The sequence below is a fragment of the Atractosteus spatula genome, chromosome 15, assembly GCF_055471065.1.
Source record: "Atractosteus spatula isolate fAtrSpa1 chromosome 15, fAtrSpa1.hap1, whole genome shotgun sequence".
NCBI lineage: Eukaryota > Metazoa > Chordata > Actinopteri > Semionotiformes > Lepisosteidae > Atractosteus > Atractosteus spatula.
Genome location: NC_142720.1, coordinates 15,755,978 through 15,780,804, shown reverse-complemented (window position 1 = coordinate 15,780,804; position 24,827 = coordinate 15,755,978). Strand labels below are relative to the sequence as shown.

The following is a 24,827-nucleotide window of genomic DNA, read 5'->3' as shown; positions in this document are numbered from 1 at the left end:
CTCAAGTCTAAGCTCATGTGTTTAGAGAATAATGTAATTGAAAGCTACCCCTTGTAAAATTTTATAAAGAAAACTAAGCACCTCATATTTCATGTGCTAGAAATGTTCTTTTGTATTACATTTAATTAGAAGGAATTCACAGTGTTCTCTGTTGAAATGAGGGAATTCAAACATGCTTTTTTGAATTAAGTCAAAATTTCATATCCAATTTTCTGAAGGTCAATTTTAAGCTTTGAAGGACACAAACTAAAAGATTTTTATGGTAATGTACAGTAAGAAGTTGAGACGGCTTTTTAAAACAAAATTACTGACTTTACTTATGTAACAGCGCGATGGCAGGACAGCATTGCTGCCTTACAGTTCTTTTTTTGTAGCTTCCACTTATTTGTGTTTCACTGTTGATTCTAGAGAGTAAACCAGAATCAATTTGTTATTGCTTTGAGGATTTTGAATACATTAGGATCCCTCATAGTTTTTTCTGTTCAGAATTTAAAATATTCAATTCTTCCAGCCTGTCAGAGAAGGAAAATTGCTTTAATCCTTGGGAAGTATCAGGCTGCTCTTCTCTGAACTGATACTAGTGAGCAATATGAAAGAGAAAGGAATTTTAGAGATGGTTGCCTCTTGTTGTTGTGAGTTGCAGAGTGCTTTCTTGGTGACTACTTGCCCGTTACAATCTGAAGTACCATAATAATAATGTGGACATCTTTCAAAATCAATGCCGCTCCCAAGCCTATTATCTTCTCTGTTTTATCTAAAGTTTATTTTATTTCTGTCTCTTGGTAAATGATTATCTGTATTTCATGGATCACAGCTTCTCATTCTTGAGCTGACTTAAAAGTAAGTGTTTATCTTGTTCTTTTTCTATAGAAAGCAATCTGTAGTTTGCTTCATGCGGTTACTTGTACAATAAACTGCTTAAAACCTAGCACACAATGATATTTTGCTTAGGAATCTTGAAGAATAAAGCTTTTTTATATATGTTATGGAACATTTAAAGAGATACATGATGGGAGGATTAGTGTTTGAGCAATTATAAAAGGGAGATACTGTAGAAGAGAAGACTGGAATTGTCTGATGTTAAAATACACTTAACTAGCTAATTAATTTATTTGGCTAACACGTTTATCCAAAGCAACTTACATTTGGGCCTACAGTATTTTATAAATCTGAGTATTTTATTGTAACCCTAAACATTGCTCAATGCTGCTACCTTGAAAGAAACCAGATGAACATTCACTCTGGTATAAACAGCATCCATGACCATGAGATCCTATTTTACTATATACTGTACAGATTATTAAATATTTGCATAGCTGTAAAATTGTTGATTAGTAAAAAAGTAGTTTGGTACTCCAAGTGCAAAACAGGATTTAAAACAAAACATTTCACAGGTTCTCCTGTTATCAAAGTCAGTGATAAAAGTGTGATGTGAAAGAATCTCCATTTTGTCTCATAATTTAGAATAGAGAAGAGGAAACAAAATATTCCAGAAACTCTCAAGATAATGCCTTAGATTTATAGTACATTGAATTGAGTTTTCAGCACCATTTCCGTCAGTTCTTTGATTACTTTGCTTACTTGAAACTTGATTATTTGCTGAACCTCAGTCTTGTAATATTTCTAACTATGCCCTTCTGTAGTTTCACTTCACACAGCACTGTGAGTTACTGCTCAACAAGAAAAAATCACATAAAATAAAAATGGCTTGATTTAAGACAGCAAAGCATCACAGAAATGTGGGATGTGTTGTAAATTAATATTACTTTCAGATTTTTTGGTGATGAATGACTTAAAATGTATGTAAATATAGATTTATGTATATCCTTGAGTGATTTTATTTCAGTAGAAAAACATGGTTAAATGTAATGCAGTACTAAACAATACTGCATGTTGGAAACAATGTATTCAGACTCACACAGTGTGACTTCAATTTCCCAATCTCAACAGTATGTTTTAGCTATATTTCCATATTAGTACTTTGTTTTTAATTAATTTCAATCTTCCAGTTCATTTTGTTATATCTTCCCGACTTGGAATAGTCAGTATTGTGCTTTTCTTGTCTTAGCTTGCAGGTCTGAACTCCACGACTTCCTGTACAGTAGGATAATAAAGTATAGAGAGAATTGTCTAACCTACCCTTGTCTTTTAACACGTCATTGGCACTACAGTACATCTCTCTGCCAGAGGTTCAGTGCTGATTGGAGGACAGATATATCACTCACTGACAGCACTACATACCTGGAAGCACCAAGAGACAACAGGGATCACTGTGTCTCTGATATCCAATATGTTTCTGGCAGACTAACCCTGCCCTATCCTCAGCAACACTCAGCCAATTGGGGAATTCTGATCATAGTCAGCTACTGACATAACCCAGGCTCACACCCACGATCATAGAGATCAACCTGCCCCTCCCTGATTGAGCTACTTCAGAGGCTCCTCAATTTTCATAGTTATTAATGAGCCTTGCTCTTACGAAAACAAAAGATTCCTTCCTTATGAAATAAACACAAATGCTAATGATTTCACAGTCTAAGCAAAGTTTACACTGTTATAAAGAAAGGGCAGTAATTAAGCTAAATTGGTTGAAAACATTGAGGGAAAGGAAGCTGTAATGATATAACATACAAGCTAATACACGACTCACTAACAGGCCACAGGAGTGTAAAAATATTTTGTGATCATCAGTGTCAAGTCAATGACTGCAGTGAGCCTGCAAAGTGTGAAAACAGGCAATGTTAAAAATGAGGAGTCCGATTGAAGAAATAACCATACTAAAAAGTAAGCTCATTGTTTTGAAAAAGTGCCCTAGATGCAAAACCCAGCACCTTAGTTAGTTCCCAGGAGGAAGGTAACTTTACAGAAAATAACAGGTCCCTTTGCTAGTGTCATAAACGGTATTTGGGCACTACTTTACACTGAGCTGTCACATAAATTCTCAATTAAGGATTAGAAAATGCCTCATTAAAGGACAGGCTGTTGGAGTGAGCAAGAAAAAAAACTATTAATGTTCCATAGCTACGGGAGACCACATATTTCACTTGTACCTCAGTTCAGCCTCACACAGTAGAGTGTTGTCCTTGAGGAAAACATTCTTCTCAAAGGGCACTTTCTTGGGCAGACAAATTTATCAAAGAACATTTCTAAATCTTCCCCAGTAGGTGTTCCGATAAGGAGTACATGCTGATGAGAAACTCTTAAAATGCCCCACCCATGAGAAGAACAGTCAACAAATGTGGGTGTTAATAATAAAAAAATGCATTAGGTATACAGTAGGTTTCAGAGCTTAGCTACAGTACCAACAGCACATTTTTACTATGTGTCTTTCAACAACAGAATAACTACAGTGATATCAGTGATATGCACAGCATAGCTCTATGCAACGATTTAGTAGGGGGATGGAGAGGCAGAGAACAGAAGATCAAGATACAGAGAAATGAATATGTTGAACTATAACACAAACAATAAATTGAAGAATGAAACAGCCTTACATGTCAGTATATTTGAGCAGCAAGGGAGATATTAATTGTATTTGGAACTATGAGGTTATGTCTGGAATTTTTGCAGCACACAGACTAAATAACTAACTAAACAATAGATGTCAATGGTCAGACACATCAGTTTCTGGCTCTGATTTAGTGGAATCAAGTCCTTTTCCAGCTTTTGTTTGAACCAGGTTCAGTGATACATTATCACTTTAGCTCCCACAGCTTTCTATATGTCCCGGTGGCCTTCTCCAGCTGATAGGAAGAAAAGAATGTCAGTGCTTAGGCAGTTCAATGAAGTCTGGCACAGCAGAACATTCAATTTACTATGGGTTGATCTAACAGGAGATCTCAAAAAGATTATGTGGCACACTGCTGACTTGCAACCAGGTTGAAAAAGAAAAATTGATACATTACATTATATTACATTAATGCAATAAGAACCCCTTAGTTATTAGGACTGTGCTAGGTAACCTTGTGATACTCTTGCAAGCTCTCTGTTCTTCAAAGATTTCATACCAGCAAAATAATTTGCTTCCAGTCTTCTGAAAGCAATGGTAGCTCACACCAAAAAATTGTGCAAGATGCAGGGCTTGAAGTTAAATTGATGCAATAGTTTGAAGGTGCCACTCTATCAAGAAATAACTAAAGTTTGGCAAAGATAAATTAAATTAAATCTTTGGACATAAATGTAATTTTGAGAATTGGAGGGATTCTGCCTAGAGACTGGCAAATGTCAAGGAACTTCTGTTCAGAAAAATAAAGATTTAATAATCATTATGGCTTTAAATGTTTGCAGAACAAGATAAATTGTTAGAATTATTGCCACTAAATCTCTGATTCACACAAAATGAAGTTTCTTATTGAAGTCAAGGGTGAAGAAGTACACTAATTCTCTACATTGTCCAATCACATGTAAATGCTGGTAATGAGCACCTGTCCCTATCACTGCCCTTGTAGCAGATCTATGGTTCATTCTACTAAGTGTGTACGGGAGGGGTGTGTGCCTCAATCCCATTACTTTTGTTCCCTAAATTAAGCAACAAAAAATTTCTTAAAATGTTTACTCAATTAACATCTCAAAGCTAGGGATTGACTATTGAAATACCAATGACAAAATGGAAAAAATTAGAATACAAAAATATTCCTGCTAGGCCAACTTACTGTATGCAGGTTGTATTTTTTTGTGCTTCTAACAACAAGATTACAAAAATGTATCCTTTTTTATATGCCTTGGCATCTAGCCCCAATGGTACCCTTAAATATCTAAATGTATCTCTGTGACTCTCTAATTGTGCCTAGAGGGTGGCCTTTAAGCTCTGTGAGCTTCATACCTAAGCTTCTTCCCCATGCAATAATCAGAATCACCTGAGTGTATAATTGACTAATTGGAGGAAACAGCATGGCAATTATATCAATTAAACGGAAAACTAATTGATGCCACCTTCAGTCACATGTTTAGCAAGACACAACAGGCCAATGATAAAACGACGCCGTTCCCTTCACCAAAACAGTTCTACATCTCACATTACTATAATTAATACCAATACACGACAACACACTTTTCTGTTTTCTTAGTAGTTGCCTGTTATTGTACCAATTTTAATTACACAGATTGCTTGTAGAAATAACAACTAAACTGCTCAGCAATGTCAATACTATTTCTATTTGCTTGAGGTGCCACTTAACCTTAATGAATGACATAGTTCCTTTAATATCGCAGAATAGCGTTTAAGACTCAATCATATTGTTCCCTTTCTTTGGCTATAAACACATCAAAGGGATCCTCCATTACCATATTTCATGTCATATCTGACTAATATCTAATTCATGGGGAATGATAAAATAGTAAATATTATGGACATTCTTTTTGCATTTTATTTATTTAAAGGAATCTCTAAAGCATTCTGTAAGAGGTGGGAACGACTATTTGAACATTCATGCAGGAGGAACTTAAGTAGCTATGCACGGCAATCAAAGAAGAAATAAATCCTGCTACTAATGATTTTCAAATTCAAACACAAAGACACTGACAACAAGAGAGAAGTAGTAATAAAAAGATGACTAACCTAACCCACCTGAGCTGGGCTCACAGGGATCAATGTCCTCGTCATCACTGGGACACTCAGCAGACGCCACCAGCAGGTCATCTGTTGGCTGCAAGGAATGAAACAATTTTAGACTGAGCAAAAAAACAGACACAGACATAGCATTTCCACAGTGATTACAGAGCTCTATGTGTGCACAATTGGTGTTTCTTTCATTTGGGATTTTCATGGATTGAGCAGTGCAATCTTAAATTGGCTTGGTTCTGGTGAACTCAAGAATTAGAAGGAAAATAAATGATACCTGATTTTGAAAGAATATTGAGTTTATATGAATATTTGCCCTTTAGGAAAACACTTTGAATATGAGATAATGAATTCCTTGTAAATGTTCGTTAATGTCATTACAACATAGAAAATAAAAGCTTTGCATTATCCTTCTGTCTCTTATTTAGTTTCTGACAGCACACAAGCCTCACTCTACAGTAGATTTCTTCCACTGATTTGAGATGACTCCTCCATATTCAAGGCAGTCCTAGTCCAATGTCTCTACCATTCTTACTGAAATGTATCAGTTAAAGAAAGTAACACAGAAGAGCTGGCTGTTAGATGTGGAAAACCAAAAGTGAACCTAGCAGTAGTAAGATCTTTTTGAAGCAGACTACCATCAGGGGATTCCTCTCAGGCCTGCCATCACACACAGATGTGTTAATGTCAAAGTGTTGCAGCTCTGACTGCACTGTTTAGTGAAAGTTTTACAGATTCTCAAAGCCATCAAAAGATGACCAGACAGGCACATAATCATATGCAAAGCGAGACCCTATAAAGGTCAGTTGAATCTTGCGTCAGTAAGGGACTTTGATTTTTAGTTTCCTGTTTTTTAGTTCTATTCCTCTTCAAAGGCCAAGAGACCATAAAAGTGTCAGCTCAGCTTAAAAAGCTAATGACGTACTTCTGCTCACTTGTAAAGCACTTGTGGGATTGAAAACATGCTGCCAAGATTGGAATTCAGGCCATTTGCTTCCTCTCACTCTGTGTACAGTAGCACTATGTCTCCACTATAGGAGTGTGGTGCCTTCTGGACTTCGCCAAGGAATATCTTGAAAAATGTTTGTTTGCAGACAACAAAAGAGAAAAAAGTAACAAACAATAAAACATATATATTGCAACATCTATTATATGTTTTGCCACAAGCGATCAGATCGAATTTAATAGTAAAGGTCATTTCCTAAGCACATTATCTTCTGCTCAAGACCGAGACCATTTGTTGGAAATCACCATACGTAAAGGGCAACATTTCTAATGTCTTGCCCCAGGCATTGTTAGAGGCTTGGTTCTATTTGTTCTAAACAACGTATCTGCATTTTTACATGAAATGCCAGCTTTCCCAAGCGAGGTTTGTTAAATTAATTTCTACTTGTGGCGAATATGGACTTCAGAAGTAGTTTAACAACAAAGTAGATGAATAGAGATTCCATAACTAAATGGAAAAAAATACGTCATGAGAAAAACACATTTGCAATTTTGGAAATTCAGAATTAAAGATTAATAGATTGATTAGATGATGAAAAAGAGCTCACAATCTTCTCCTGGAGCTTTTATACAGTAGACCAGAAGAGAGGTAGATAATAAATAAAAAGAACAGATATGTCATACAGTATATTAGTCACCTTAATACTGGAGTGATCAGGTGAAGCAGTCAGTCATACCAGCTAAACTTTTTTACTTTAGTTCCTGTTATTGCAGGATAAGAGAGTGCATGTTAGTCCATGCTGGACAGATCTGTGGAGTTCCATTTATTCAATACAACCAGTGTTTCCTCATTATACTGTTAATCTTCATCACCTCACAATCCTTTCTGAGGAGTTGTTTTGTTCCCTGATTGAGGTAGAGATTCTGAGCAACAATGGTGACAGGGAAACCCACAATATACAAATAAATCAGAAACACAGAGGCTAATTATACACTTGCACATCTGAAGGTCATATTTGTGAACACAGGAAGACCTGAATTTATAAATACTGCATCTGTATTTTGAAGAAACAACCTCTTTTGGTGCCTTTGTTCTCTTTCATAGGACTATGCACTTTGGTATTGCCTTATTTTTGTATTTTTTCCTGAAAATAGTTTACTTGTCAAACCAAAAGACAAAGTGGGAGTTTGATCCTCAGAAGACACAGTGGGCAGTGACTGGTGGCGCGTGAAAAAGCAGAAAGCAGGTGATGTGAAAAAAATAATAAAATCATTGAAAGGCTAAACTTTACTGAACATTTTTTCCAGCAGGATAGCAATGTAAATCTAAACTGAATTTGCTGTGTATGAAGCTGATCTGAAGTGTCGGTTGTCTGGACGGCTATACACAGTGATTCAAAAGTGTCACATCAATCAATCCTATCCTTTGATTTGTTTTCCCTTGCTATTTATCAACCTTCCTTATATTAAAGTGGTTTGGTGGAAGATCAATGCATTTCTCCTTCAGGTATACACAAGGAAAAATATGCTATCTCAGAATAAAATCGGAGCACTTTGCATCTGTGCTAGAATCAACAGCGACTTAGAAGGTAACGAGCAATACTTCTGCTGTTCCAGAAACCTCTAATAAGTCAGCCTTAAATATGTGAAGATCAAGTACAAAGAAAATCTTGCAATTTGTAAAACAGTCCCCAGGAGCTGCTGTTTAACTCTCTTTAATGAAGAAAAGTGGGCTACGGTATAATGAATCCATTTTAATGGAGTCTAATCTATCGAGGGATACAAGACATCAAACCTTGAAACAAAGCTCACATATACTGGTGGGGGTACTGTACAGTATGTCTTCAAGAAAACAAGAAGGGTTATTAAACAAAGAGAAAGTGAACATAAATTTCCAAGATCACAAACTCACCTAATAATCGGAACTCCACCACAAAGGTTAGGTACAATTTAAGGGTAAATGTACACAAACAGTTTTTCCAACATAAACTTTAACAGTTAACTCATACCAATTATATCAATTTGAACATTACCATACAGTATTCTAGCTTTATTTTCTTTACCCACCCAAAATTGGTTTCCAGTTTCTGTGACAATAAACACCAGTTTAGTCAGTGCATGATGTATTGCTTGATTAGAATAAAGATCATATTTCAATTGAGTCGCTTGATTGACATTCTAAGGTTTTACTTTATAAGCTGATCAAACATAACAGGGCTTATTGATGACCTATTGCCATCATATAAAACTTTTCACCTCATTGGCATTCCAGTCCATCTCTTTGTGTAAACTCTCAGGAACACCAGATGCTCACCTTCATGCCCCAATTAATGTATACCAAGTAATTCGCTTTACGCACTTTAATCAAGGAATTATGTGACTTTTTGACTCTATTTCCACACAGCAGCAAACACTTGTATTAGCAAAATATATACTCCAAATTTGTTTTACCAATGTGTATACAGTTTACTGTATATATCTTCAACCTTCCCACCAAAACAAAAGATATGCAGAACTGGCAATTCAAAAACAGAAGCTCTATATCATCTTAAGCCCGCTAATTCTTAAAGTACTTTACTACCAGAAAAATAAAAATGAAAATTTTGTAAAACAGCAAGTCAGCTGTTGTATGTCTTGGTGGTACTTCAATCAGCTGCAACTACGAGCAGTGTTTATGACATAAATTGAAAGGAAAAAGTATAAAAGTTTCTCTTTGCTTAGCTTCTGTCATCCTTTTCATCTCAGTTTCATCAGAGCAAAGAATCAAAAGACTGAAGGCAAAGAAGGTTTATAATTAAATAGAAAAAGAAATCTTGAAAGGGTTGCCAGCACAAAGCAGGGAAACTACAGCGAGCCAGAGTGGAAAGGTTTACAGGAGCCACCTGAAAATCACTTAATTTATTAAGTAAATTTTGAGACTTTAAAATTAAAAAAAAGATTTAATACATTTTAAGAGATTTAAAAAAGATCCTCGAAACACTGTTGTCCTTTGTTGGTATAGTTTGTTTTCGCTGTACCGTTGGACTCTGCTGTGAAACATATTTCTCACAAGTGAAAATAAAGCTTAAATTGAATTTTTGTAACTAAGATTAAATGACAAGAAAATAATTGTGAGGGAAAGACAGGGTTTCACTCACTTACAAATAACTGTGTTAGTAAGTTGGTTTTGAAAATTACACTTCAGAAATGCATAAAAATGAGTATATTTATTATATATAAAAACAATCAGACTGTGTGTTAATAAAACAATGAATTCATTGTTATCAGGGAACAGTTTCTATCAGCTTAACATCCTATTTATGCTCCATTACTGTATTACAGGATATAATTTTTTTTTCGATTGATATATAATTATGATATACTGTATACTGTATATAGTTCTGATACACATATACTAACTCTATTAATAGACCATTAATAAGAGTACCAATAACTAATGGTACTAATTTTCTAATGGCTTGTTCCATTTTTATAATCAAAATTAAAATTTATTTAATACTATACAGTATACATTTTAAACTAGTGAGCTGATTCATGAAATCCTTAGGTAGCTCAGTAAACACTTTCAAATCATTGTGACATCCCTGATCTCCAATTCTTTTTATAACATATAAATTATTACCCAGACAACAGCTAATATCATGTTTGTAATGCATTAATAATGTGTGATTTGTAACCCAAACTATCTTTCTAAAGTGCTACTGGAACAGACTAAAACATGGCATGGACACAACCAACAGCTCTTTGAACATGCAACATGCAGATTAACTTTGAGTCTTACTGAGAAGAAGTCTTACAAGTACTATACTGATACAGTCAGTACTTGTGGAAGGAAAGGGCAACTTTCCATTTTAATCCACTACTTCCCCTTAAATATAGTTCATAATTCATGCTCTCTTAACTAATTCCCAAAGTGGATGAAATAACATTGCTGTCAATCAAGGTTCTCTTACTCTTAATTAGTTTGTATATTGTTCAGCTTATCACCCTACAATTCAGATAGCGCTCTTCTGAAATGAGAAACATGTAACAAGATTTTGATGATTTTTTCCCCTTTGCCTATGGGTGAGGCAAGCATCTCTTTAACAACAGCTGAAAAGATGGTTTTAAAAATCTAATGTTCAACAATTTATTGCATGTGCATTTTGATTTGTCTTTTGTTAACCAGTCTGCAGGATCTGTAAGGAAAGCCTTTAGTAATCACATGGGAACGTTTAGTAATGCTAAAATCATTTTGTTATTTATATAGATTGTAATCTAAATATGTACTGTGTAAATAGGAATTATAATACAAAAAGAGAGAACTAGTTGACCCCTCAAGACATGTTGAAGACCCTTTGATATCCTATTCAGATATGGTCACATACCACATCAAAACACTGAAGAAATTAAGTCTTCATGTAATTGAGATGAAGTATTTTTCGGCCATTTCATGAAAGGCACACTTCTGTAAGAATTAATAAGTATATCAAATAGACATATGGTGAGAACCCAAGAACATAAGGAAAGCTATAGATGAAATAACAGCATTCTCCCCTTCTAGTTTGGTTGGATGCTACAGTAGTTAATACTGTAGATGTGAGGATTTCGTCTAACCTTTTCTTGAAAGAAACAGGGTTTCAACTTTTTTGTAAAAAGGTTCTAAAGAACTGCAGAATTAAGTACAGCATGGTATAGATTGAACACTGCAGTAATAATACAGATTTGAAGGAAATGTAATTGTCTCTTTCCAAAAAGACACCATCTATGTCTGTGTAATATAAAACTATAGGCAATGTAGGGCTTGCAAAACAAGTTCCAATAACTGAAGTTTAGTCCCTTAGTAAGAAACTAGTCATTATAGATGTCTGTCAACCAACACTTTTTGTTATTCTTTATTAACACAAGGGACTGACCCTGTCAAATTAAGAGACTATGTGCCATTGAAAACAGGTGAAATCAAGTAGAGAAAATCAATGACACTAGCTACTTTAAAGAATGCTGTTCACAATAATTTATGCATTTAGGTACCATGTCATTAACATGTAATGGGCAAACACATAATTATCTTAAAGAAATAAACATCTCTGTTGCATTTTTGTTTCTTTCCCAATTTACTCTTACACAGTCTATTGATTTCATACTTTGAAATCTGCTTTGCCAGCAACATTATGTTCTGCCTGTGCGAATACTTACTCTTTCATTTCAGGAGCCAAAGGCCTTTGCAGCAAATGATCCATTATGGAACAAAGTGTCCTACATAAAATGAGACCACTGGGGACCCCCTTTCCCTTGCATTTGCTTACCAAAATGACAAAACTTTTCACTACAGCTTTATTAGAAACCAAGCTTGGTATTCCTGCACAGTTCAGTACAGATGTAGTGTCACTAGTCAAGCTAATGATGTTTCCTCTCCCCAAACTTTAACCTTTTTAGCGTTGCACTTGAACACAGTAACATAGAGGAAATAAAAAGCAAGAAAAGCCCACCTCTCCTGTGCAATTATGATTAATATTTATTTTAATGTAATTGTATTGTTACTTATTTAAGGTCCAAGTACAGCATCTTTTCCCTTGAAATGAATACAGTGCTGAAAAGGCTATTACAAGATTGTTAGTTTTGAAACCCTATATACTGTACTAAATACACACACACATACTGTACATGTACTGTACTGTACAATGGCTATATTTGCATAACTTTATAATATGACGCTTCACACAGAATATATATAGAAATAATACTCCTTCCCTGTTACCCAAGATGTTTTTATACTATCACTGATGTCTCTAATTACACTGCAGTTTAATTCACTTTAGAAATCCAGAAATTGACAAGGCTTCTTTTATACTCATATTTTCATTTGCCTGGTCAGAATACATTCATTTTCACTCATCGCATTGTGTCCCATCAAAGCAAACTACAAATGTACATGCCAAGTGTCAGATTGATTTTTCTGCCCTATAAATTTTGCCGAATTCCCGAGACAGGGCAGTGGCTCTGGCTATCTTTATCAATGAATCATTCTATCAGACCTAATCACCTAGGATGCAAGGGTATATTGGTTAAACCTGTACCTAGCCTTGTGTTGAGAGAAGATGGGAAAGAGGTGATCACCAGTGAGTGTCCACCATAAAAACACACATCTGTGAGGTTTGATTCAGGTCTCAACTAAACTTGTTTATTCTCATTTACATGCAAGGACTTTCTTAAACTTTGTTACTGATGTCTGTTAGAAAACAGAGTTTCTAAGCATATTGCTTTTTCTCAAACTTGAAAAAAAGCCTTCAAAATATTCAACACCTTCAAATACCTTCAAACCATTCAACACTTATACTGTAAGTATGTCAATGCCGATTAAGATAAGATAAGATCACTTTATTGGCCCTATATAGTACAATTTCTTGTATTTGGAATTTGTCTTTTCACATACCCCAACTTGCTCTCCATGAGACACACAGACACAGAGAGAAGCCTGGGGTCAGAGCACAGGGTCAGCCATTTATACAGTGCCCCTGGAGCAGTTGGGGTTAAGGGCCTTGCTCAGGGGCCCAACAGGGTATTATTCCTCTGCTTGCTGCAGGCTATGAACCAGCAACCTTCCAGCTACAGGCGCAGATCCTAAGCCACAGAGCCACCACACCTCCCCTTAATAGTGGCACTTTAAGGTACAATGTTCAATGCATTGCTAAAGACTAATGCAAACAGAATACTCTGCACAAGCATACTAGTCCTAAGCAAATGTTGCTTACAGTCTGGGAATGTATAGATATGAAGTAAGCCAACACTGTATCTTTGTAGCTCAGATGATTTTAGTTGGGGTGCCTTTTGTGATTCTGATTCTTAAACCATAATGAAGAAGAAATTACACCTACAGGAGCTCCTAGCAATACCTTAAAAATGAAAACAAATCTCATGTTATTATAAGATAATAAAATAAGATATTTTATTTTTAATTGGGGTACCTCTTATTTTTGTATTCAGAATACTACAGTATGTGTGAGGAGTAACATTTTGTATTTTACTTGCAAAACAATTCAAGGAGAGCAGAAAAGTACTCAAAGTACAGTACTGTATATTAATAACCAAAAGTACTCTAGTATTTTTCAGCACTGCAGCCTTCAGTATTGCTAATAACTAAAATGCCTTTTATTTTTTGTCCAGGGAATTAGGTTTGCCTTATTTTAGACAAGGGCAGCTAAAATGTAGGCAATATATTACAATGGGACAAGTGAAACTGCTGCCAAGGTTCTCCCAGGGTGCTTGGTTGTCTCCACATCCCATACATCTTGCTATGTACCAATGTCACTTCAGAGAAAGCATTTTAGTATTTTAAAAATACATCAAGAAACATTGTCAAATATTGTACAGTCTATATACAGTACACAGTATATACTGTAAACACATACAATACAAAATGTTGCATTGCTGTTTCATAGATATTTGAGATTCATTTCAAACTTATAGCTAGATTTAACAGGGAATTTGTAAGTCGGTGAAAAAGCTTCCTCATTATTATTGCTCTCTTAGCTCATGTGCAGAGCTTCTTACATTCAACGACAGTATTTTAATGAATTTTTCATAGAGGAAGTACAGGAATTACAGGAGCCCTAATTATTTACTTGAATCAGCCCGTGCTATTTCACCACAGGGTGCCGATTGTACATAATTGTCTTTAAATATTATTTATCACTATTCTGTCACAATACTGCAGATATTACCATGTATAATGAAAGATAAAAAAAACGCATCCAAAGACAAAGAAAAAAAAGGACACAGTAAGAGAAAGGGAGAGAGAAAATGAATCAGTCCAGTTAAGATAATTTTCTGAGTTTTCCTCAAGAGGTGTTTTCATAAGCATCTGGACCAGTAACCCAAGGAACCTGACTCACAAATCAATCATGGCTTTACATCCCTCTTTTCACCACATGCATGTTTGCTAAATTGTCTTTCTCCCTTAGGCTAGAGATACATTTGTGCCTGAGTGCTGATATGATGTGAGAAAAACAGACAGAGCCTCAGTCTTGGTGCTTCCTGTTGTGCCTTTGCATGCTACTGATAATTCTTAGCCTCTGTAATCCACTGGGTTTTACCAGCTGAATACTAATGAGCTCAGCCGTATCTCCACAATGACAACTGAGAAGAGCCCCTTTTTTTCTCGTCACTAATTAATGCCAGCAGTGACAAACCAGTCTGTGCAATACACTACTGTAACTCAAGGCAAAAGAAAGAAAGGAAATTCGCTTCCCGCTCTTCTGTTACCTAAGGAATAAGACAATTCTTCCACTCTCAAAATCCTTCAGAAAGCACAAATGCTCCTCCTGCTGTTTAATGTTTTTGTCTCCATATCTTTGCTTCAATGCAATGTTCTGGCTTGAAAAAGAACCATGTAACCACTTCATAAGATTGAAACTTATGCCTTTGTACATTCAATAAAGTGCTGTATGATAAGGATACAGTGAAACGAAATGAAACATTAATTCACTTTACTATTTACTGTATATTTAGTAGTCATCTCGATTAACCAAGTCGATTAACCAACATTTACTTCCTACATACTGTATCAATCTTTAAATTAAATATACATAAAAAATATCTGTATCTGTTTAGATATGTATTGAAACACTATTGCTTGTGCAGTTTTATTTATTTTTTCCTTCACGTGAAGTCAAACCACACAAACTGTTAAAAAATGTTAAAAATGTTTAAGACTTAAATAAAAAACTGAAATGCACCACAGATGCATTATTATTATTCATATTCCAGGAAGATAATGATTCCAAAGCACACTTCCAAGAAATTTGTTAATAATTAATTATGTTTTATGTTGAACACACAGATGTTCATCTCAACTTATCTTTAGTAAACTGATGAACAAATGACAAAACCCCAAGGTGTCTATTTTATATTTTTACACTTAAACACTTACACAACTTAAACCCAAGTCTATTCATTTATGAATATCAGATTTTCATACAGACAGAAGATAACCCAGTGGGCAATGCTTTTACATTCAATACCACAGCTGAAAATGCTTTGCAGGAGTTCAAACTGAAATATTCACTTTCTGATGTTCATTTAAGGCAAAGATATCCCTTCTTTTCCATCCCATACTTCTGCTCTGGGGGAATTGGACAAGACTGGTTTTTCAGCTCAGCACCCAGTGCACATTAGGACACATCATGCAATACTGTATAATTGTCCCTTTGGGCTAGCTGCTGAGTGGTGATGAGGGGTGCTCAGATCAGGACAGCAAAAGCTAGTCTGAGCCTTAATGGCACCTGCTAAAACAGTGGCTCACAGTGGTCGGCATTGCTGACTCTCACCAAGTCATGTAACAAATCAGACAATTGAGATAAAGTGATCCTTTTAAAATTCGAAAGTTTGTTTTTAACCCACCACACTGTCCATATTTGATTCTGTAATTTCTTTAAATTTCTTTAATCACCTTATAACTAACATTATTGTTTTTGATTCACTGCGGTGTGTTCCCTATAAATGCACTTCACAAAGACTAATTTAGACGCTGATCCCCACAGCATGTGTGATCTGAACCAGAAATAAAACAAGAAGTGCTTGCTGCAGCTGGGGGAATGAGGTGAGGAGCCAAACCTGGTTTTGTGAAGGAAGGGCTTACTCAATTGCTAATTAAAATGTACTAACAATCGTAGCTCTGAAAATACAAGCTGCCATGATGGTAGTTATATGTCTTCTTTAATGCAAACCTGCTGTGGTTTGCAGATACTGTATGCCTCACAAACCCCGGTGGATTTTTGTCTTCTGTGCTACCTCAAGCAGCTGATAAAATGAAGTTTGACTATGATGCATCATTAAGGCTACCAAAAAGGAAAATGCTTGCTCCAACAATTTTACACTAAATCAGGCTCAGAATCAATCCAGGACACAAGTAAGTTATTAAGTGGTTAAAAACAATATGCATACTTCAGCACGGTAATATTACTCTGCAATCAGAATCTTACAGCTGTAAAACATGTTTTTCTTTAACTACATCCTTAAAAGTCGATAATGACCTATCTACTTAGGATTTGTTATGCTGCACCATATATTATAATGGAACTGTTGTAAGCAAATACATGTTTATATAGCTCATTAAGAATTATGAGAAATAAATCTTGAAAGAATCCATTTGAAGCTGTTATGAAAATCATTGCCTATTTTCACAGAGCTTTAAATGAGAGGGGCAACCAAGAGATTAACTTAAATATCTATTAATAATGTGAATATTTATCAAAGTTTGAGACATTTCCTTTAAGAGTTTTTTTCAAGAATACACAGAATACACACTAGTTGAATCTGTCTGTGTCCTTTAATACATATACAGTACATGCACACATAATATCTTAATCTTAGAGAGATATAAATTGAATCAAAAAGCATAATGAAATATACAAACTAATGCCAACAGTGGTGAAGTCAGGAGCACTTTAATGCAAAGACACTGCTTCATGAATTCACACATTCTAAGTCAGTTCTGTGATGTGTGGAAAATCTCTTTTAAAATCCATTTTCTCATTCAACTTCAAAACTTATCAGATATAGTTTTTTTTGTTGTTATATTTTTGACTGCCGTGTGTCTTTAATCCTAATACAGCTGACACTGGGCAACATCACATTCTCTTCATCTGCAAGAAGCTCCTGATTGCTGCATTATCAGACAACTATTAAAGGCCATGACCATTTCCACTCAACCATTTTCATAGCTAAGCAGATTTATGTTTTTTATAAGAATAACCCAGGAGTTTTCATATCTTCCCATTATTTTTTCCCCTGTCATTATAAACGTCTACAGTACCTCTCACTGTAGGAAATCTCTCCTTTTAACAATGAACGCTAATGCTAATTACTGGGTATTCTTCACTTTTGCCGATGAAATTCATACTAAAAATACAGAATTCAAAATGATTAAAAGACATGCAGTACACAAGAACACTTGCTCCCCATAGCCCAGTAACAGCTTTGCAGCAGCTTATCATTTCACCTGAAGAAACACAGCGACTCTAAAAAGTTTACACATCAGTATCATCAAATGGGGTGTAAGACTCTTGAGTATTTCAAAAATGCAGAATGGTGTATTTGAATCTCGCACTATTATACACTAGTGGCTCTTTTTGTCATTTTCATTGGCCTTCTGCAAGAATATAACTTGCAAAGTGAATGCAAAATATTCCACTTCTGTGTCTTTCATTGTAGCAAAAGCCACCAATAAGCTGCGGAAGAGAATTACAAATAAAAAATAATCCAATATGACTAATTAAGTCAATATAAAACATTTTGTGGATCAGCTTTCACAGATAAAGCAATTATTCATACATAGCCAGAAAAATTATACAAAATTCTATAAAAGTTATGAGAGTAAAATTCCTCTTTAATTGAAACTGTACTGTAGGTTAAAAAATGTACAGAAGAAGGAAAAATTCTCTTTTCACTAAATTTAAAGTCACAGTAGCTTTGCAAAATTTCTAAATATTGTAGATTTCATTTCAAACAACGTGGATTTATATCTAGCAATGTTAATTTTGAAGACCAGTTTACTTTTCATACTTGAATAAACTTCTATGGTCTTCTGTTAAAAGTGAAACTCAACGGCGATCGTGAGTGACTTTGCCTGAAATTTTGACATTCAGTCCCAATTCTTCTAGGGGTAATAGCGCAATATCTGTCATCCTCATATCGATGCCAGTGTCTAAAAGATTGATGTAGGCTAGATTTATTCCCATGCATAACCTTTGCACAAACACGACAAGTAAACTGTGTGCTGCTCGGAAATAGGCGGCTAGGTCAGAAACGGTTTCATGGGACTTGTGAGAATTTTCTATCACCCTTTCATTTTTTCTTCCTTTCAACCTTGTAGAATAAAGTTATTGGTTGGGAAGATTAATTTGTACAGTAGCTTTTCCTGAAACTGTGTTACAGAACAAATAAATAAGCAATTGAAACCAGATTTTCTGCACTGGTTGCCAGTCTGTATCGAGGATCTAGCTAGCGCACTTGTTGTTAATTATGCACTCTCACTTTTTTTCTGTTTTTAAGTTTCTGTCATGCACCTGCAGCTGCTTGGGACTTGGGATTTTGGAAGTCTTCCAGGTATTTTTAGGTATAGTCACCTTTATTGCTAGAATAGATTCATTTATATCAGGTTTCCATATGTCTTACTGCTTTTCAATCCAAGATCAGCAAATACAATCCATGACATAAATAGCACCCCAGGGCTTTTCTGTTTTAAACTGCCCATGGAGTTACAATTGCAATCACATACTTTTCCTTGACTGAACTTAATAATATAAAAAACCGGCTTTCTAAAAAAGAAATAAAAGGGTAAATCTTCCCAATGTTCATACATCCTAAACAACACTCCGGGAATTAAGACATGCAAAAGGCTAAACACAATACTGTAATGCTTCGCAAACTTTTACTTCCATGCTTGTAATGTACAATGAATTAATCTTATCCCGTCATTCAGTATCATTTAGCTAGTATCGTAATGAGCACAGAGGTCTGTTTCCCTGTGAATAAATTCATTATCTTATTAATATTCCACTCCTACTGCCACTACAAATAAAACAAAAGAGAACAAACAGAAAAAAAAAACTTGGAACAACATGCCATGAAAAGCAGCTTAAAGCTTAAAAAAGTGCATATAACAAGCATTCATGCCTAGTGTTTAAAAGAAACACCACCATTGCACTTAAAAGAAACAAAAGAACAATACATCTGCAGATTATCTGCGCGCCGCATTCCAGCTTTCCCCCGTCTTAACATAGTAGCAGTTCTATATTCAAAGCAATGCAGATTTCTATTTTTACTAATGGTAGCTTAAACCCTCTGCATGCTGCAGTGACTGCATTTTGAACGACTGTGATAAAACCAGCTACCTGGGAGGATGCACAGTGCCATCTCATATCCATGTCTGCCTGGCTACCCTGCGTGCTTTTAGATTTTTTTCTTAATTCTTAATGGAAATACTAGGAAATTTAGTCCATCCTCTGAAATCAATAGTGGTGACAGGAGAGCTCCTAGACTCAGTAGGAGATCAGGATGATAAATTGCCTGCGCATCAGCCGAGCCTATCAGTGCCTCGCACACAGATGGGCGAGGGGAAGACTCTAAGCAGCCTGCATCAGTCACGTGCCATTCTGTAGCCAATGGCTGCCAAGCAGCTCAGAGTGAGGATGCTGCAGTTTGTTCTGCAGATGAGATGTACTGTACATCACCATCAAGAGCAGCACTGACAAACTGTTGGCAGGCAGTCTCACGCTTTCCGTTCTACACTCCAAGGGGACAACCCAGATTCAAACATCAAACACACACCATTAAATTTGTCTTGCAGCACTCTTGGCATATTAGTTTAGAAATCAAATGTTATACAATAAGTATTTACAGGTTAATGTTGCTGACTAATCTGCTTTTCTGCAGAACACCTTCTTTCAGAAATGGGGAGATGGTCACATGATTTTTCATCAGGATACAGTGAATAAACAAAAAACTGTAAACCTCTATTATTACGACAACTGATAATCCATCATTCAAATTTAAAGGTAAACATTTTTGTTTTCAAAACTGTTGTCACAGAAATAATGGAAAACTGGGTGATCCCATGGGATTCAATTTGTATGTGGCAATCATTGATCACACAGAGGATTACAGTGCACACAGAATGAATTATTTATATGATATACAGTAGATAAAAAAGACAGCCATCAAGATTCTTATTACGGAAGGTCAGAACATTGCAAACAAACATCTTAATACATGATACATGCTGCTGTAAAGGCACAACATCTTTTCCTAGGCTACTCACCAAGTGTTTAACTACATAATTAGATGAGAATTGCAAATGACAAATTACACCACACTTTTGGACTGCAATAAAATGACTTCAAGTTTTCCAGGTGGAACTGAATCATCTTAGATCTTTGTGCAGTAACACATAATCTCTTATATTTATGATATTCAGTTTGCACCATAGGGGAAATGTAATACTAATACCAAATAACAGGAAAAACAGATATGAATCTTCTCAAAGAACAATATCAGGAAATGTACCTAATAGCTACCTAATGATAAAACTGTCAAGTTGAGAGCACTATTAGAAGTGAGTATTAAATATGTATGCAAGGTATAATGCATACTCTCAGGAAACTAACTAGCTCTTCAATTGGCAACATACTTTTTATTGTCTTAAAATGAAAAGCACAGCATCTTGGATAAGAAACAGTCTGTGGAAAAGGACACAATGACTGTTACACCAATTAATTATAGTTATTGATTCAAAAGCCCATACAAATAAAGGTCAAGAATTTTTGAGTAACTATAGTTCAGTCATCTTAACGGAATTCTATAATATACTATGCAGCATGTGTACTTGGCTGAAAATTAGTGTTTTGCATTACAAAGCTCCCTAAGACCATCTTTCCCAGATATTAAAATAGAAGAAAATCACATTAAGTGATCCATTGCTGATAGCAGACAGAACATTGTGTTTTTTTGTGTTCAGCTAATGGGTTTAAAATTAAAATCAGTGAAAAGCACCTAATCTATATCAGATACATTTCATATACAACCCCATTACCAGGAATGAATGTGGGTTTTAATTTATACTGAGCCTTCACATACTGTAGTAGAGATGCATTGTATAATTAGTATTTTTCCTTTATACAGTCTAATGTATTGTATAAGAATGTTCCTTCACATATTTGAAAACTTATTTGGGGTTTTCTAATGTTAAAGGCAGCTGGAATATTTTTGGGAACTACCAAAAACTCAGTGAATGAGAAACAAAATGCTTCCTAATTGTTAATTAGGCGGTTCAAAGCTGTAATGTAATTGGATATGGAATACAGGTCGGAAAACTAAAACAAAGAGCTCAAATATCACCGGTCTAGTTTGAGCAAATCCCAAGCTGGAAAAATAGGAGGAAACTTAATTTGGTCCAATGCAAAAGGACACACTGTTGATTCACAAAATAAACCACTTTATAATAATTTCACTTTCAGGGCTATCATATGTGGTAAATGTCAGTGTTGATGGATGGGGGTAGCAATCAATGTTTATGAATTTCAAACAAAAAGTCAGGAGGACAGTGGTTCAGTTCAACCATTTAGGGAAGAGAGGGCTGTTTTGTGAAGATGTACTGTAAACAGAGTCTATACCAGTTTCTTCCATGTCAGCATCTGCCTAATTTCTTATTAAATTATACTATAACAGTAAAAGCTTTCAGAATAAAATAGAAAATGAAAATCTGAAGGGGAACAGCTAATCCCATATTAAAGCTCAATACTGGAAAATGTTTGCATTTTGCACTTTCTACCTTATATGGGTTCATCAGCTGTTTCTTTATGTCTCACCTCACACACTCAGCTATGTCTCTGTTGTGTATTAGTAACAGAAAATAAGAGAACAACCCAAAGCTTATGAAGCTGCAAAATGCATGCATGTTATTGAACATACGGTGAACAGCGGTACAGTGTTTGGCTACCTTTATCTAAAGCTGATGCAACCTTCCTGCTCTCAAAATGTCTGAGTGGGGTTTATATTTTGGTTGACATCACATTATGACACTTTAGAACCAATGAAAGATGTATTATGACAATTCAAATCCAATGGAAACGTAGTAACAATAATGAGATCAAAGGAGGCAAACAACCAGTTACTAAAAACATGGCATTCCACAATTAACCTTTTAAATGCTCCACAGACTGATATACCCATACAGGGAGATTGAAGAAGGACAGACAGATTCTCTCTGTACCTTTCCACTTTTGCATTTGCAGGCTGCACTGTGCCGTAGTGTACATTGATATGCTCATCAAGTTCAGATAAACTCATTCTTTTTGTGTGGTGGGGGGTGGAGTACATTTCTGCAGTCACAGCTGTGTTTAACGACATTATCTTTCTTCAAGTTGTACTTTCTCACAGTATTGTCACCATCTGGCAAATGTATTTAGCTGAGAATCTGTACACAATGTAAAGGTCGTTGAGGATATATTTACATGCTTTATAGTATTTAGATTTTTTTAATGTGAGTTCATGGATTTAATCTGGGAATTTACTCACTGATTTATTAAGTTACTGGCACATAATGCTACCCACTGTCTTGTAAACTGGGGGAAAAGCATTTAAACCAACAATATCTATCCATATTATGGTTTATAAATACTGTATGTTTATAGAACAACCAATGGGAAAGACATATCATATCAACACAATTGCTGAAACCGGCCTTAACTACAAAACACAATGTAACAGTTTTCTAAAAAAATATTTTCACAGGCTATGGGCATTTTCTGATGATGCAGTAGGCACCAGGTGTGAAGACATTATTCTTTAACTAAAAGTGTAAAATCATACAAAAATAAAACTGCAAATTGCTTCAGAAACAACACTTTCCACGTAGCTGCCCACATACAAGGATTGTGATTAGAGTGATGTCATACTGCCTCCATCAAATGGTCCAGACAGACTACAACAAAAGTGTTATAAATTTAATTTACACCATGAATGAAGCATGCTTTAATGCCAACACTGGCTAATAAACAATTCAGGCATTGCAACACTACTGTAAATAATTATCTATCTGAAAAATAAGTTTTGTATACTGTGCAAGAAACGTTGGTTAAAAAAGGATATCATCCACTTTGCCTGTCAAAAAAATACTCCACAGGACTCAGCAGTGCCTCAACATCATGTTTCTTTTCATCTTACTGTCCCATCTATAGGCTCTGCAAGGCCAGCAGGATTTGCAATGATTATTAAAGTGATTTTGAGTTTTAGTGTATGCTGTATGTAAAATTTGAACACTTCCTTATGCATCTAAGACATGACCTTTGCATCCAGAATGAAAGAAAAATATGGTATGTTTTCATTTTAGAAACCCTCAGTGTATCCCTGCATAATATCCTGATCAGAAACACAGTACTGCTCTTCTGGTAGTAATTTCCATAACAATGGCCTTGAGCGACAACCATATCCAAGTTCAAGATGTAGCAGAAAATGACAGCAGACATATTGTGGTTTTGATTAAGTTATCTGTAGGAAATAACATTTAAAAATACATTTTTTGGAGAAAAAGCCAAGGTTTATTTAGCATTTATTAAAAGTTCTGATTACAGCTGGCTCTGCTCAGTTCGATGTCAAGACTTGCATTGTTATCATAATAGTGGCAGTCTAAAGAAACAAACAAAAAAACAGCATACATGCACTTAGATGGAGGGATAGTCCCAGTCTCTTATGCAAATTGCAATGCTTGCCTTTAAAACTGCAGAAAGTTTTGATTTAAAATAGAAGGTTGTCAGTGAAGGGCACCTTTTATTAATAGCCCCGAAAGGCCAGGAGATACCAAGATAGATTCGTAATGTCTTGCTCAGGTCCACATTGGACAGAGGACCACAGCATGTCTTTGACATCACTTACTACTCCCATCAGTCAATGCTGGGCAGCAATGCCCCTGGTGAACCTGTGACACACGATTCCTGTATGAGCGTCTAATGCAATTTCACCCAGGGGAAGAGACAGAGCAACTCAGATACACAAACTGCATAAAGAAAAGCACCTTGTAAATACATCTTAAGATTAAGAATACTTCTCAACTGTAACAAAATGAGGAAAATACTACAGAAAAAAAAACAGGAAAACATTAATAAAAATAAATAATTAAATCAATTAAAATCATATGTAAACATACACAAAGGAATTGAGTGGGAAATTTTATATCTCAGAAGGATATATGAGTTTAATATGCTCAACATCAAACATTAAACTGAAATGTTTCTTAAAGCTGTAATAAACACAAACATTTTTTCAATATCAACCTCGTCCTCTCCAGGACTGCTTCACAGGGTTATGAAGTAGACTATGAATAGACAGATTTAGTGCAGGAAAGATGGAAAGCAGACACAAAGAAGAAAATAAATCAATAAAGAAACTGAGGGACGAAGCAGAGCAGAGAAGAGACAGGAAAATAAGCCCTGAGATTGAGAATAAATGTATGGATGTTATTGATTGTGCTTTTACAGCATGTGTATGTTTCATGGGTACCACGATCGGAATACCCGGAATATTATAGTCTTGCAGTTCTGAGGTTCTTTTAAAGGTATAAATATTGTGTAATATCCTTCAAAGACATATTTTTCTCTTCAGTGTGGATCTTTGCGCTTCAGAATGAGATTTTCTTGATTCTCTTTGATTAATGTAATTAAACAAAATGCACAGATACTGTATTTACTGTATGCAGGTCTGATTCAAGTCACTAATTACTCTTTTTTTCTCTGCAATGTGGTTTAGTGGATCAAACAAGCACAATTTGATATACGCACTCAGTGAGTTC

At 35.3% G+C, this 24,827-nt stretch overlaps 1 protein-coding gene across 18 annotated transcripts in view; it reads right to left on the bottom strand.

Moving 5' to 3' along the window:
• nrxn1a (neurexin 1a) overlaps nucleotides 1-24,827 on the bottom strand; it is a 349,008-nt gene that overhangs the window by 10,408 nt on the left and 313,773 nt on the right. For 14 of the 18 annotated variants that reach the window (XM_088934356.1, XM_088934360.1, XM_088934363.1 and 11 more), the window contains one exon: nucleotides 5,558-5,645. In XM_088934356.1, the coding sequence (XP_088790482.1) occupies nucleotides 5,558-5,645 (88 nt within the window). The remainder of the gene's footprint in view (nucleotides 1-5,557; nucleotides 5,646-24,827) is intronic. The other 4 variants (XM_088934357.1, XM_088934370.1, XM_088934361.1 and 1 more) reach the window with 1 other exon arrangement.